This window comes from Zonotrichia albicollis, chromosome 2 (assembly GCF_047830755.1).
Source record: "Zonotrichia albicollis isolate bZonAlb1 chromosome 2, bZonAlb1.hap1, whole genome shotgun sequence".
In the NCBI taxonomy this organism is placed as follows: domain Eukaryota; kingdom Metazoa; phylum Chordata; class Aves; order Passeriformes; family Passerellidae; genus Zonotrichia; species Zonotrichia albicollis.
Window position 1 is genome coordinate 116,056,700 of NC_133820.1, and position 16,757 is coordinate 116,073,456.

The window sequence follows — 16,757 nt, forward strand, 5'->3', positions numbered from 1 at the left end:
CCTACGGGATGTAGCATAAGCTGTGAGGATGATACATCACAGCAGGCAGAACACATCAGGAAGGCACTAGACAGTTCAAATGGCTCAACACACCAATCTTACATAAGGACAGACCATGCAAAACAATTCTTCCTATTATTTTTCAGCCCTAAGTTTCACATTTAAAGGTACACCACACTTGCTACCATTTCACCTGGAATTCAATGAGAATTTAGCCCTTGACTTCAAGGTGAACTAAATTTTGTCTAAGGAACATCACTAAGATGCTCAGACTACCTCATCCAGGCATCTCCATGGCTCTGGATGAACTGCTGATTATCCAACTTGGGATGGTTTCTTCTTAATGAAGAGCATCTATCACAGTGTTTGAAACATACACAGTGAGTGGTCAAAATATAGCTTTCTGTTTCCATGATACATGAAGTCTTTTGGTGGCAGAGGGCTTGGAACTAGAAGGTCCCTTTCAACCCAAGCCATTCCATGATCTCACTACAAAGCTAGGCATGAAGTGTTAGCCAGTGGTTTTAATTCCCTCTATAGTGAAGGAACTTTCCAGGGACCATTGAGCTGCCTGCTTTTGACACCTGTCTTTGGGTGGAATGAATGGTCCTTGAAAGGTTTTCTTTGCAGAAAGATCCTGGGAGACTGGTAAGGCCTGGATACCTTCCTCTCACATCAGCAAAACAGGAACAGAAATCCTGGCTTGTGTTCCATATGCACCACATCTGCAGCATGCATCCAAGCACACACACACCCAAGCACATGGGCTGGCACTGCGCTGAATACCAGGAACTACAGCAGAGGCAAGCCTCAGGGTGAAATCCTGCATTGCTGTACCTTCCACAGACTCTGTGCCCATCTAACCCACTCAGGTTTATCAGAAAGGAGACCAAATCTCTGCCATTTCAAATTCACTTTGGGCTCTGAACTTGTCAATCCCACTGGGAAACAGTGCTCTGCTCTTCTGTGTTTCCAGCTACCACAATGCTGATTCTGTTCCACTGCTGATTTGTAATATGTTTTACTTTTCTTGTAAAAAGGAAAAAAGAAATGTTTTGCTTTTTACCCTGTGAGAATTCCTGTGCTATTGCTTGCTTTCACATTTTCACTGTATTGTACTGTTACTCCTTTCTGCAAAATGGTGCTAATTGCTGACTGAGCTCCTGTTTTCTGACTGCTTTGCACACTGATCACTTGCTTCTTCATTTGCAGCACAGCCGGTGCCAAAACCTGGTGCCCATGCATTCCACAACCTCTTGCCTCTTGGAGGCAGATAGGAAGTGTCTAATTAATATTTTGTGGCCTGGGTTTGGTTGCGTATCACAAATTGTCTCTTGTAAACATGTTAAGCACACCTCCTTGTGGTGCTTTTTCATTGTTGATATTCTGATGAGAGTCACACACACACACACACACACACACACACACACACACACAAACACACACACGTTAATGTACCGCCAATTGATTGTGATGTGCTTGTGATCTTTGCTTGCTCAAAGGGTTTTTTTCCAATGATAAATAAATGCTGAAGACAAATACCTCCTCCTTGATCTTGTTTTCTCAATCAGAAGCGCAGTTAAGTGGAAGAAATGTCTGTCCAAACGAGGTTGTGTTGCCTAGAGTTGCCACTTTGATGCCTGCTGTGGGGACAGCTGGGCTGGCACAGTCTGACTCCTTTAGGTGGCTGCTAATCTCAGACCAGTCTGGCATGAGCTGGAAGTGTTTGCAAATGCAAAGATGGACAGTGAAGTCATGTGGATGGCCCAAATTTTCTTTTGTTTTCTATAAAAAATATCTTTGAGTGGAGAGTCTGTGCAGTGCCTTGCTCATGTCCACCTTGTCCTGGCTCAGGGAGCAGAGACCAAATCCCATTGAGAGCTGGAGGGACGGTGGATGATGTGTATTTACCAATGTTAATTACACTTTTTTCAACTGCCTACAGCTTTTATTTCCTCCCTAAACCAAACCTGGAAAACTTGATCTACTGGAAGGTGTGTCTTCCTGTGGTAGGGGGTTTGGAACTAGATGGTCTCTAAGGTCCCTTACAATCCAAACTATTCCATGATTCTATGATTTTGGAACCTCTCCTCCACCTCCTCCTCCTCTCTGTTGACATCCATTGGCCACCAAACCTCTTCTACCTTCCTGTTGCTAAGGGTGCTATTTCACATCCCTGCCTTGTTTACAAATCACTTTCTGAACTTATTCCATTTGTGACCACATGCTAGTAACAGTGCTGCTTTCTGATATCCTCTGTATCACCCTGCCTTCCCCACCATTTCCATCCATTCATGAATCACACCTATCTATAGGATTTTTGGAGTGTTTCAGCTGGGATGTAGGTTGCAGGATTTACCATTTCACTCCGAACAGCTGGTAGTGGAGAAAATGCTCATTTCTAAAGGATTGGTTACTACTGGGGCTTATCTGTGACAATCCACGATGGGCAACAAAGTCCTTCTCCCATGACACACAGGCACAGGGTCTTTCCCATGCTGCAGTCTTCATAGGTAATCCATCTCCTCCCTGCAGCTGCCCAAAGTGAGTGCTGGAAAACACCTTCGCTGCCCTGTTGATCTCTGAACTCACTCAGCCTTGCAAAGCCCAAATGCAGAATGGGGCGCAGGATGCATTTCAGGGGAACAGTAGGAGCCATCCCTGGGCTTTAACCTTCACTGTCTGAACCCACTGGTACTGACTGACCCCTTAATCTTCACCAAATCACTAGTGACTGGCACTGCCCACCTCTTTCCAAGGGCTCTGCTGGAGGGCTTCACTGAAAATGAAGTGCTTTGTCTTACAAAAGCATTTAGTGTGGAGATGTTGAGGCACTGGCTGGAGGAGAAATAGTCTTATTTGTCAGTGTTAGTGTCTGGGTGAAGTGAAAAATAAACTGAATTTTGAAAGTCAAGTCTCCCTCTCAAATACTTAATAACAGAGTGTTTTAGAGGTCTTTTCCCACCTAAATAATTCTGTGATCTGAGAGTGATCAGAGGCTTTGCAGAGGTGTTGCTTTGACTGCCATGAGCAGTCTCATGAGGAGTTGCCTCCCTGCTTCCAATTTTACTGAGCTGCTTTTAACTACATGGTGTCCACTCATCTGGGATCCTGGTGCATGGGTGGATGAAGTTGTTTTTCCTTGACTCTCCATCCTTCCACTCCAGCTGGGCACAGAACTGAGCTCCCTTTGAAAACTTCCATTATAATTTTTACATCCCTGACTGGTAAAAGGGTGTTTTCACCAGCTGACATATCAGCTGTTATACAAATGCAGCCTCGTGTGTCATGATATTCTTTTGATTTAGGGTTTATTTAGAGATGTGCCAGTGCAGGAGAGAAAGAGACTTTTAAGAAGATGCTTCTGACATAGCTTGTACCTCCCAACATCCAAGGAATAAGAACCAACAGTGACATCAGATGAAGAAGAGGAGCCACACAGGAAGGAGAAATTCCCTAATATAAACATGATGATACGGATGTGCTCAACTCCTATCTTTTCCACATTTGGAAAATATTGTGGTGTTCAGACATGGGCTTCTGCTCTGCCTTGTTCCAACAGTGTCATGGTAAGTTTGATTCATTTGGGGAATTGGCACCTTACTTCCATTTGTCCTTATTCACCTGAGCTTTCTGGGTTGGGAACAATTCCACTAATGCCACTGGGCCTTCTTCCAAGCTCAGGGGTGTGTGGTAAGGGGTAACACAGCTCTGAGTACTTCAGGACTGGTGGTCTGTCATGAGCTCTGAATTGCTTGTAAAGACTCTTAATTTCTGTTGCAGGGTACCTTGGGAACAACTCCCTGATCCTGACTGCCATGGTGGAGGACATGTGAGGCAAGAATAAAACAAAATCCTACTAGTGGATTGAAGGCATCTTTATGCTTTCTAAAATGCCAGCTTGCCCTTCAGGGGAAGGAAGTCTGCTCCACGGAAGCCAACGAAAAGACCAGCCGCCAGAAAAATGATGGATGGTAGTGGCAGATCTTAGTGATGTTTGAGAGCCCTGACTGCCTTCAATGTGTTTCAATGTGAGAGATGGGAAGGGGAAAGCATTTCTGAACCTTCCTTTTTGTCCTCTGCCCACCCCAGCCTAGCCTGTGGCATGCAACAACCCCAAGTCCCCAAACAGAGCTGGAGACACCGGTGTGTCCTCTCTAGCTCTGAAAGAGGTTGGAGAACCGTGTCACAGCAAGGAGTGAGGAGCACCCTGCATGGCACATGGTGGGGGGAATCTCACCTCACGATGGGTGGCAGATGGGTCTGCTCTTGTCAGTTAACAACACCTATAGGCACTCAATGGTTCCAGTACCAGATGGTCAAGGCAGGAAAATCCAGCCCCTGGCCATTGGACTGACCTGCTCCTTGGCCTGGTTCAGGATTTAGTGCCCAACTGAAGACAAGTTCAGCTGTGGCCATCTTGCTTGGACCCAATAGATTTGCCCAGAGAAGCTGTGGCTGCCCCATCCCTGGAAGTGTTCAAGGCAAGTGTTGTACTGGAGCTGGAGAAACCTGGTCTAGTGGAAGGTGTCCCTGTCCATGGCAGGGGGGCTGGAACAAGAGGATCTTCAAGATCCTTCCCACCCAAATAATTCTGTGATGCTGTGATTTATCAGCAGGGACACAACCCCCCAGTGTGCCCTGAGTGTATTGAAACAGATAGTGCTTTGGAGCTGCAGGACAGTGAATGTCTTTGCCCCCCTTGCCCCTGCTCTCTTGCCTCTCCCCAAAGTTCATTGCTGATCAGAGATCTCTCCCTGTTGGCTCCTTCCCTTGCAGTCTGCAATGCCCTCACCTCCCCATCTTGACCCCATTTGCCCACCACACCCACCATTCCTTCTCGCCTTCAGAAGAATTCTCCCTCCATCCTCTCTGCCAGCTTTTCTGTGTCTGTCCCACAGCTGCTTCTCCAATCCTTTGCTTTCTCCCACCTTTCCCCTCCACATCACCCCAAATACCCATCTCCACCAAGGACTCTCTTCCCATCCTCCCTCAGATACTGTCTCATGTCCTGTCTCTCTTGGACTGTAAGCCTTTTTATTTGTCTGTACTGTGTGATATCACTCACTGCTTGAATAAATGATACCTCACCTACCAACTGCCCTTTCTCTCTCTGTCCTTTCTTGGTGTGATTTCACTAGATGTGTCTGCAAGTGCCTTGTGTGTCTGTCCTGGTGGCCAGTCAAGCAGTCAGTCTTGCTTCTGCAGATCTGTCTGCTTTTAGGATGACCCTGTTCATGCTTTTGTCCTCTGGTACTTTTGTTTCTTTTCTTTTACAGCCACAGGGACAAGCTTTGTTGTCAGTGTAGGAGCCCGGCACATTGAGACCTGCAGGATCTTCTAGCCCTTGCCATTCTGGTGCATCTGATAAAGAGGTTGGCCTTTCTCCAGCTTCCTGCAGAGATGCCCTGTGTTGCCAGGTGGCTCAACAAAGGCAGCAGCCGAGGAGAGTGTACGAGAAATCTTGTAGCCCAGACCAGAAGCAGCTGATGGTAAAGCAACATTCCCCTGTGAGAGGAAGCAGTGGGCAGAGATGTGTCAGTGGAAATCCAAGCAGATCTATCTCTCAGGTGAATCAGCAAAAGCTGGCTTAGCATGTTTCAGAGATGGATTCCCAGGAGGCTTCTTGTGGCTGAGAAGGTGCCCTGGACATCTGCTTCCTTCATCCCAGGCGAGGACTAGACCTGTCCTTCTACCTGTGAGTCAAGACCCAATTGTCACTCAGTCTCAGATGGCTCCTTGCTGCCTCCTTGTCCCTATTTATTGCCTCAAAGTGCTAGTTTGGTTGGTGCTGGCTGCAGCTGTTAGTGTACATGGAGATGGTGCTTCTTCCCGGGTGCTCCTTATAGACACGGAAAGTTGCTGGAGCAGCCTGGTTCCTTTACCCCCACAGTGACCCTCACTGCCTGTGGTGTGACACCAGCCTGCTAGAAAGCAAAGGAGCCTCCTGGTCCTGCTGAGTGAGCTCAGAGCGTGGTCACCAGTCTGGTTTCATGGGTCTGAGGACCTAAAGAGAGGCAAAACCGAAGCAGTTTGGTGGACATGGATGGGAAAGGGATCAAGCAATGCTCAGTCCCCTGGGCTTCTTCAGTGCCTGTTCCTGTCCTGTCCTTCTCCATGCAAGAACAGACAGAAGAGATAAAGTGTGTGGGGACCTCAAATCCTCAGTAAGAAGCCTGGAAATGCCATCTAGGACAAGCAAGACTTGAAGCTGGGCTGTGCCTGACATCTCCAGGCTGAAGGAATTTTGGTGTAGGTGCTGGAAAGAAGCATTGGGAAAGAGGATCAATCCCTTGATGTAGGTGATATCCTGCATCCTCTCCTATGTGCCACCATGACTTCCACCTGCCTTGCTTCCACAGGGCTGCTGCCTCCTCCTGCAAGCTATAGATTCCACCAGTAAAAAAACACTGAAAAAATCTCAGCTGCAGTTTTAGGGTCTGAGTAGTATTTAGGATATGATTCATCCATGCTGCTCAGGTCCTCATCTCACTTGAAGGTATGCAGAAGTCTTTTAACATCTACATTTCTGCTAGCAGAGCTCTGTGAGAGCTGGCCTATCTGCTGCTGTGGTTTGAACCCTGAAGGGCTGAGTTCCTTGTTGCTCATCCCAAACCTACATCAGGCCAGATTTCACAACCAGGCACTTTCTTCTTCAGACCTTGCTGGCCCCAAACACACATGCACAAGTCTCACACCTTTGCAAGGACAGCAACCCCTCTGCTTGCTGAGGTACAGAACAAGGCTAAAATTCTGCACTTCCCTGATACAACTCACAATGTTACGTCTACTTCTTGATGTGCCTTTTCCAAAGAATGCAACTGAGACCAATTATAAAGGACCGTGTTAAGACCATTTTTCAGTACAAACAAAGTTTGCATTTTTGTTGCTGTTTTGTAAAGACAACAAGCTTCAGTGCACAAAGGGCATCACAGCATTCAGAAGACAGAAGTGACTTGTCATAACCTACTCATAAACTGGGAATTGAATTTGCTCAGAAATCAATGAGTTTCTATCTTTTGAGGAACATGAACCTGCCAATGCCCTCCTAGATAAGGGCACCAACCAAAAGGTGGTTCTTCCACAGACAAGAGCTGTCTCCTCACCTGAATTCTCTGGGAAACAAAGGACAGATTTCTCATGTTTTTTTCTTTAAAACATTCCTTCAGCACCCAAGTTCTGTGCCTGAGGCTGTTTGCTGTTTCTGTGCCACTGATTCAGGTAGAGGATTCCTGCTGCTTCTAGGTCTCTTAAAGGCAACTTTTAATTTTCTGTGTGCCTATACTGACTCATAACAGCTCCCAAATAGCTAAACTGCTTTAAATTAAAGTAATTTTGCAGAAGACAATACAAGTCACCAGCTCATTTTGATATGAGGCCACCAAAACATCCATATGTGAATTCATAGAGGAACAGGGATGAGATGTAAGCATGTCCTCCATATCTCTGAGGAACAGGATAATATTGCTGGAGCTGTCAGAGGCAAGTTTAGATCCCAAGTCACAAAATCCCAGCTCCATGTGGTTATATCAGGACCAGCAAAGAGGGGATTGTGCTATGTGTGCTCATGGTGGCCCATGAACACCCCTAGTTATTTCCAGACACCTTGTGCTCACTCTGGGAAACAAACCCCTGCTGAATTTCATACTCTTTCTGCAACTCTCTCAGACATAACAAGAGGAGAAATCTGTCACCTCAAATTCATCTCTTCTACATTTCTCACCTTCTCACACAACAATTTGCCATCAGCAGTTCTCATGAGGGCAAAGATCTTCAAACTCTTTCCTTGCTTGTCTTTGTAGTAATTTATAAATGTTACTGCATGTGTGTTGGGGATTGTTATGTTTCAGGATCAGGCTTTCCTTTCAACTCTCCTATTTGCACACTGCCAGCTCACTGTTCCCAAGGCTGGTACCTAGAGCCAGACCTCACTGTGCAGCCCTGCGGGGAACAGCCATGGTTGTTCTCTGCTGTGCATGCTCTGTTGTCTCTGCACACCAGTTCTGGGGGAAAATAACATAATTATCTACCACTCACACTCCCTCCAGTTTAAAACAGGTTTGGATGGACAATCACACAATTGTCTATATTCATGCAAACAAAGGGGAAGCCAGATGGGACACAGTCTCTTTCCCCTCCTCAGTCCTGAAATCCCTGGCTGAAGGATGCACACAGTCATGGGAAAAGAGCCAGTGGATTAAAAGGAAGAACACACACTGCAGGCAGCAGCTTTCTGACTGTCTCAACAGGGAGGGACCACCCTAGTGCTGCTGAGATGGAGGAATTTCCCTGGTGATTCTAGCAAGGGCTCAGGAAAATGTTGGTGGATTGAAAACAGTTCATGTTGCTTCAGGGAGAGATGATTTTTTACTTTCAAAGCTCTCCTCTGAAATGCAAGGTGTAGCAGCAGGAGCAGGGTTGGATACCAAGGAGGGGGTGGGATGGCTCTGGTGTTGGCCCACCTGGATCAGGTTGAACCTGGATCATCATGTACACACTGGGACAGGACAACCTGAGATCATGCCCCATGGTTCCTGCATCCTCCTCACTAAAGGAGGTGTGAAGATGTGCTTGGTACCTGCAGTAGCTACTGATGGCCTTCAAACTGCAAGTGCAGGTGCTGTTGGGCACCATTGCCAGTGGCAAGGATGTGCAGGCATCTCCAGCCTTCTCCAGAGACCAGGCAATGGGTCCTGTCCCAGCAGATGCCTGTGCATCAGCAGTATGGACCTGGCCTACCCTGACAGTGGGGCGTCTTTCCAAAGAGAAGCTGCTCTGCATTTTCCTTTGATTTGTGGGGCTGAGCTCACCTCATTCCCATAGGAGCTACTGTGCTGAAAGAGCTCAGCAGATTTCCTACCAACCTCTGCCAACAGCTCCTGGCAGCAAATGTCTCTTTGTAGGAAGCAAAAAGGGCAATGTGAGGGTGAGTATTTGAGAGAGAGGTGTCCTGCCAGGGCTCTTCACATGGTCCTGCCCCACACAAAAATGGGTTTTCTAATGTCTGGGTTGGGTTGATTTCATAGACCAAGAAAATGGTAACCAGCCACTCCATGGTGTCAGCCCCTCCTTCCCTCCTCTAACCTGGAACCACTCCCTGCACAAAAATCATTTAGAACTGGGGGACAAATGGGGATCTCCACTTGATGAAACCACCATGTAAAGCTGCCCATTTTAAATCTTAGCAGGTTTCTTGTGCATCATCAACTGCTTTCTGAATCCTCACAGGCCCATTCCCATCCATCCATGTTTCTCCTCATCCCGAGAGATCTTCCTCCTCCTCTTTCCTAATGAAGACTGATTTCCTTGTTCCCTACAGGTCTTTCCTTCCCCATCCCTCCCTCTGTGCTTTCTCAGGACCGAGCCTTCCTTCCAACACATGTCCAGAGCTTCTACTGGCAGCATCTACCCTAACTCCAAGGTGCCTTTCTTCTTTTGTGCTGCCATCCAAGACTATCCAGGTACAAAGGTGACCCTGCCAGTCATCCAGTGCCTTGGTGCCACCACCGCCTACTGCTGTCTCCTGGGGGAATCGAAGAGAAAAGGGGTGCTCTCAAATTGGGGCTAGGATATGTTAGCTGGGCTTACTTTCCTTTGGTTGTTTTTAACAGGTGCTTCCTGAGTCACACAAGAGCTCAGCTCCACTGTGAGAGGGCTTTTACCACCCATCATGAGGGAAACAAACTGCTTTTTTGAGAGGCAATTTTACAGCAAGGTGTTCGTTTGATGTGTGTTATGATCAGTTTGCAAGTATTTGTTGTAGCTGATGGTGGACATGATCCTGGTCACAGTTAAACCAAGGGCTGGTCAAAAAGTCCAGCCCAAGCCCTCACATGTTTTGTGGACATCCATGAGTTTTGGACCAGTTCCTTGCAGGGAGCAGGACCACTTGCCAGCCAGCCTGAGGACAAACCAAATGTGTGGTTGCTATGGGAACACTGCAGAGCCTTGGTCACAGGGCAAATTCCACCTCAGGGGTGGCATTTTGTTTTCATGGGTCGGCTGATTGCTCTGATAACTTTGCAATGATGCTCTTTCTTCTGCTTCCAGGACCCCTGAAACAAACACTGGTGCTACAGAGCAAGAACCAAGTACCTTAGTGAAGGATGAATTGACATGAAGTCAGGAACCTTCGTCTGAGCATCAGCTGAAGCAAATGTGTAGTTCGCATGAAATGTGTATTGTCTGGCTGGCATAAAATAAAGCTGATTGTGAGAGCTGAATGACAACTTCTGTTGTCTCTCAAGCACTTTGAAGTTATTGTGTGATGCAGTTAGCATGTCTGTGCCTTGATTTATGTATAGCAAAGTTACAGAAAAAAAATGGGTCCAGTTCTCCCTTGATTCATAAATGGGAAGCAATACTCGTTTTAAAGGTCTCTCTGTTTCATGTGGGCAACAGAGAGATAGATTAATATCCATAGCCTGTGGAAGGATCACACTGGATTTCAGAGATTATTCCAGAATCCTAGTTGTGAGAAATGACAACTCTCTTCAAAGATCCTTGGAAGATTTAATACATCGTAAATTCTTAAACACTGTCAAAAACTTGTGTTTGGATATTGCCAGGTGAGACACACCTTGTGCAACATCTGGCAGATCCCCTTGTCACTGTGCTGTAGTCATGGATATTTCAGACCTTCTTCTGAGGCTGTTAATATTCAACTGATTGCCAATTTGGGTATCACTTTATGCAAATGATAGAATTATTTGGGTTGGAAGGGACCTTATTAGATCATCCAGTTCCACTGCCCTGCCATGGGGAAGGACATATTTCACTAGACCTGGCTGCTCCAAGCCCCATCCAACTTGGCCTTTAAGACTTCCAGAAAGGAGGCATATTGGGAAGGATGAAAGTTTGACAAGAAGGTCTCACAGATATGTATGCTTGGCAGAAAGATTTTTGAATGTAGAACCTGAGAATGAAATAGAGATGGAAGCAAATTTTGATATAGAAAGAAAGGATTGATGAGCCAGTCTTACTGGATAACCAAGGAGGTAAAGGGTATGTTCGTTAGAAGGGGTTTTTATGACTTAGAGCAAAGAATAAAACCAAAGAATAAAAATCCTCAAACGAAAGGATTTTTTTGCCAAGCAGAAAGATGGCACAGGCAAACAATCCTGCCAATGTTGCAAGTAGAAAAAGGTCTCAGAATTTTCCACTGCAAGAAAACTGAAACACAACTTCTAGCTTATACTGTAATGTACTAAGTTTTAGTGACTGGAGAATAGTAACATGAATATGGTAATTATAGTAGTTATGATAGGCTATAGGTAAAAGTTAAGGTATAGATTGGTTCTTCTGTATTAAGATGCTCAGCAAAGAAAAGTATATAATGCACACCAAAGGGTCTCCAGGCCTGCATGCAGCTGGAGCTGGCAGCTGTGGGCACAGGCTCTGTCACCCACTACCCTGGACTGCTGTAATGTGTTGGATACAATAAACTGCAATTTAAAGAGCCACCTGGAGTCCTGCATCCCTCATTACGGCTCTTACAGAGGCAGCCACAGCTTCTCTGGGCAACCTGTGCCAGGGTCTTGCCTCTCTTACAGGGAGGAACTTCTTCCTGATATCTAACCAAAATTTCCCTTCTTTCAGTCTGGACCCTTGTCCTGTCTCTAAATTTCCTGATTCAAAGTTCCTCTCTGTCTTCCTTGTAGGCTCCTTCAGATAACGGAAGATGTTCTGAAGTATCCAGGTGATGCTTAAAGTTTTAGCTTTCATATTTTTCAGATTCTGTGCTCCCTAGGTGTGCATCATATTAAGTGTTGGTAAGGTCTCTTCACAGAGTAGGGAGACAAAACAATTCCTTTTCTAGCTTGGGACCAAGGACAACCATTACAAGTTTCAGGCCCCAGAGCATAAACAGTGGTAGTCTGAAGAGAGAAAACAAGAAGGATGGGACTTCATAATCTGAAGCTGTAATTGAACAATTACCCCAATATGCAAATGGACAAGAACTTATAAAAGTGAGAGACTTCATGACCAGTCATCCATTTCTGTGACCATTTTGGGTTCATCTTGGGTGTAGCCCTGCCTGGGCTCTTGTACTGCCCAAGGTGAATCCATTGAGGCCTTTTAATAAATCCCTACTTTATTCTTTAATTCTGTCTAGCCTCTGTTCTAGGTCAGCCTTCTCAAGGTATCAAGGCAACCTTCTGCTTTCCAGGCTCAACAGCACTGACTTTCTCAGCCTGTCTTCTTCAGGGAGGTATTCTAGAGTCCTTATCAAATGCTGGACAAGACATCAAGCTGGCAAATTACTATTTCTTCTCAGCTTATTTTCTAAAACATTTTTTACTGAAAAATTGTGAGGTTGTTCACAATTGGAAATATAGGAAAAATTTGGTTGTTCTGTATGTTCATGTTTTCTGGGTGAGGTTCCATATGTTCATACAATTGGACTTGGGTGATCTTGGAGGTCTTTTCCAACCTTTATGATCCCTATAGGATGCATGTGGCACCATGATGGGAGATGCAATCCAGTTCTACAGCCTGTCCTGTACAGATGGCATGGAGTCCCCAGACTGCAATTCCAGCAAGGCAGTGGCTCAGCACACTGCAATAAACATTTCTAGGTTTAGGCTGAAGGGTTCTAACACTTACAGCTGAGATTAGGTTTACTTTCCTAAAGTGGTAACTTCAGGCAAAAGGCTGCTCTTCCTTCACAAATTAGTTAGGCAAAGCAGGTACTTCACTGGAGGTGGGGAGAACTCCATGGAGCATGGCAGCTCCATAGCCCTCCAGATCCAGAGGGTTTGGTTTGCTGGGTCTAGTTTATATGAAGATTGCATTGGGGCTGGAGAAGTCATTCACATATTTCAAAGTGAAAATGCAAATGCATGATATACCTCCTCCACCTCCTCCTCCTTCTCATCCTCCTTGTCCTCATCCTTGTTCTCCTCCTCATTCTCCACTTCCTCCTCCTAATGTTCACATTGAGTTGTCTTTGGTAGCAGGAAGGTTGGAAAGAACCTCCTTTTTAAAGGGATAAAATATAGAGGAATATTTGTCATGACTGTGTTTCTAAACCTGTTGTAGATCAAGTGGGAGCCTTTAGACCAGCTCTGCCTTAGGTTCAGATTTTTTGGCAGCAGCTTTACTCAGATAGCCTGCACCTTCAAAGCTCTGGCTTGCAAGTTCTCAGGAATTGCCAGTCAGGCCTATTATAAAATGAGTTACTGAATGAATAGACAGAAGATTAACAGACAAAAGGCCTTAAACAGAGTTACTTACTACACGGGTTAAAACAAAGAACTACTAATAGATTTCCGTAAAACAGTGCACAGTATTAATGTGCCTATATTATAGCTAGCAAAGAAATAGTATAGATTAGGAGTCAATGTAATTTACACCAATTGATGATGAGTCAATCACACATAGAGTCCTTTCGCTCAACGTCTGGAAGAGTAACCACAAAGTGTGGTCCTGACTTCAGGGAAAAGCCTCACACACTTCCAGGAAACGTGCAGAAGACTTCTGCTTTGTGAAAGTATTGTGTAGCTTTTACAGCTTGTAAAGTGAAGTGTTTGCCAGTCAGAAATTCAAGCTTCTCTTCCTTCAATCTCACTCTCAGGGTAAGATGTTTATTGTCAGCTGGGAATGCCACCTCAATGGCACAAGAAATAACTCACTACCAGACAGATGTCCACTTGAGTTATCTCACCAAATAGCAAATTTCATGTGGGGGGAAGATGCCCTGAGATATCCCACCAGCTGATAGGCAGAACAGATAAGCCATCCTGTGAGGAGTTACTCTGACAAGAGAAACTCATAGTAACTAATTAAATATTCACTACAAAGGGATGGAGATTGAATGTCTATGAATAATTGCACTGAGTGTGTGCCTCACTCAGCAGCTCAAGGATGCTTGTTACATATGATTAAGTAATTGAATGTTCTTGTACAAAATTACCATGATTTCACAATTATTAGAAAGGACACCAGTCCAAAGGTCGAGTGCCAGATGGTGGTTGCCTGCAGGAGGTTTTGCTCTAGTTCCCTGGAGCTGTTGGTGTCCAGTTAGCCAAAGATCTTATCTATACACGATTATGGGTAGTAACCCAGATATCCACAGTGGAAAACTTGAGAAAAAGAGGCTTGTTCTTCCCTCAGTATCAGGAGTGGCTTGGAGAGGCAGAAAATCCAACCCAAACACGCACCAGAAGACAGACATTTTGCCTACTTCTTCAGCTCCCTGAAGGTAAGAGCAGGAACAAGTGGCCACCAGCTTTCATTTCACCAGTGGGAAATGTAGGGAAATGTGTTTGAAGTAAGAATGTGAAATTTCCCAGAGGTAGTTTTTGAAAAAGTATAGTTGATTTAGATGCTGACCTAAATCAAGGCAGAAGAAAACATTTGTGTAACATCTGTGTAAATAGTGACATATTTCCTCACCAGACTGGCTACAATATTTCAGACAAACAAAAAAAAAATAATTAAAATTCTAATTTAATTTCATATAGTACTGCAGTGTTCTGACTTACCATAGAATCACAGAATGGTTTGGGTTGGAAGGGGCCTTACAGACCATCTCATTCCACCCCCTTGCCATGAACACACTCCACTAGACCAGGTTGCTCCAAACCCTGTCCTACCTGGCCTTGAACACTTCCAGGCATAAGGTATCCACAGCTTCTCTGGGCAACCTGTGTCAGGGGTTCACCACCCTCACAGCCAAGAATTTCTTCCCAATGTCCAATCTAACCCTGCCCTCTGTCAGTGTGAAACCATTCCCTCTTGTCCTGTCACTCCAGTCCTTTGTCCAAAGTTCCTCTGTGGCTCTCTCAGTGCCTTTAGGCACTGACAGGGGCTCTAAGGTCTCCCCAGAACTTTCACGTGTTCAGTCTGAACACCAAATTCTCTCAGTCTGTCTCCATAACACAGGTGCTTTATTCCTTGGAGCATTTCCATGGCCTCCTCTGGACTGGCTCCAGTAGCTCCATGTCACTCTAATGCTGGACAGCAGGGCTGCAGGCAGCACTGCAGGTGGGGAGATCTTGAACAGGGCCGAGTCTCCCCCTCCTCAGCTGCCCACACTGGGGGGATGCAGGCCAGCATCACTTCCTTATCACCTTAACATTTTAATTTTGCCACAAACTGGAATATTTACAGTTCATTAAGAAAAATTATTAATTTCTCAATTTCTAGTATTTCTCTCCCCTCCCTCCTGGTGTAAGCTGCTATCCTCAGACACCTGCTTCCTTCCACGTTTTGTTCCATTACCTTTTCTTTCCCTACATATTATGTTGTCCTCAGGTTCCTCCTACTCTCAAAAATAATCAAGTTACTAACTGCACTGCCTATCCTATGTATTATAGATGACTTCCTGCCTTGGTTTTCCTTTTAGATTGCAAAATCTTTGCAGCTGGGAGTTTCCCTAATTTTGTGACCTGCTCATCTTGATCTTATCCTGAGGAATTACTGTAATATGTCTGATAGTAGGAATTATCCTCCCACCAGCAAGCTTAATTCAATATTGCTGAATTTTGCATGCCTGCTTATATCTGTGGTGTGTGTTGCAGGTTCTTCCAGCCCTGGCTTTGGTTTGTGTGAGCAGTGGTGTAAATGTGTAAGGCTGAAGGAAAGGAGGAAATCCCCCAGGCAAAAAAAGCCAAGGCTGAAATAAGAGCAACACAAGAGACCAGAAATTAGAGCAATGAAAGAAAAGTAGTATTTCAAACTCAGACATTAATGCAATGGAGGCAGATAGAAGCAAGGGGGCAAAGTTTGCTGTTCCTCCATCCAGGAGCTGGGTAAGATTACTGGTCCAGGGAGTACATATTCCCTAGAGAAGAGGAGCAGCAGTACTCAAAAACAAAGGAGAAGAAAGTGCTTGGGAGAGTGATTCAGACTGGATTAGACCCTTTGTAGGCTCCAAGCCTCACAGCTTTGAGGGCATTTGCTGATTTTTCAGGGTACAGCATTGCCCAGTGATAAGGAGATGTGTAAAGCTCACACTGGAGATGCTTTAGTCACCAGCAGCACTGGCAGCATGAGCAGGGATTAATGCTGCAAAGCTCCTTATTTATGGGCTAGTTCTTTTTAATGAGGCAGTGACTGAAGTTGTTCAGGGGCTAAGGAGGGGTCCAGACAGATCCATCAAAGACCAGGGCAGAAGTGAGGGAGGATTCAATTAGGCTTTGAGGCCAACAGCATCTGTGGTGTGAAGTGACCAAAACTGTTGGGATTGTTCAATGTGTCCTGATTTATGGATTGTGTCCTTGTTGTGTTCTGCTGTAAGAGAAACCATGGGGTGTTCATTTTAACGGACTTCTAGATGAAATCAAGCACAAATGAGCCAAATATTACACATGAGAACTATTTATTGATAAAGGTGGGTGTGTGTCCCTCTCGGGGTCTTTTGGGTCACTGTGACCCCGAGAATGTTAGAAAGTCTCTTTTCCCAGCCCGAGCGCTTGAAGAAGGAGTCGGAGCTCTTCAGTTCTTGGTCTCAAAGTTGTTTGTTGTGTCTTATCTGTAATGTAAATGTAAAAAATTTTCTCCTGCCCTGCTGAGATCCATCACACTGGACAGTTCCAGGCACTCTGCCTGCCCCCAGGGCAGTGTTATGTCTTTATACTAAAAACTACGTACAATGTTCACAATTACTTCCCAATACTTATCACCTATGTTAGACAGTGAGCTTCTACTCTAAACCAGTCTGTAAGTGCCAACATCACAGCAGAAGATGGAGCCAAGAAGAAGAAGGAGAAAGGCTGGACACGCCCAGTTCCCTCCATCTTGCCTCCTGAACC

General features: G+C 45.4%; 1 protein-coding gene across 4 annotated transcripts in view; it reads left to right on the forward strand.

Moving 5' to 3' along the window:
* MAP6 (microtubule associated protein 6) overlaps window positions 1-10,223 on the forward strand; it is a 48,797-nt gene extending 38,574 nt beyond the window's left edge. The window contains exons 4-5 of one of the 4 annotated variants that reach the window (XR_012579202.1): window positions 3,309-4,031; window positions 10,051-10,223. Coding sequence is in view for 3 of the 4 variants with exons in the window: in XM_074536147.1 (XP_074392248.1) it covers window positions 9,320-9,421; window positions 10,051-10,120 (172 nt within the window). In the remaining variant the exon portion in view is untranslated. Of the gene's footprint in view, window positions 1-3,308; window positions 4,032-9,319; window positions 9,462-10,050 lie in introns of all 4 variants that reach the window. The other 3 variants (XM_074536148.1, XM_074536147.1, XM_074536149.1) reach the window with 3 other exon arrangements.
* The last annotated feature ends 6,534 nt before the right edge of the window (window positions 10,224-16,757 follow it).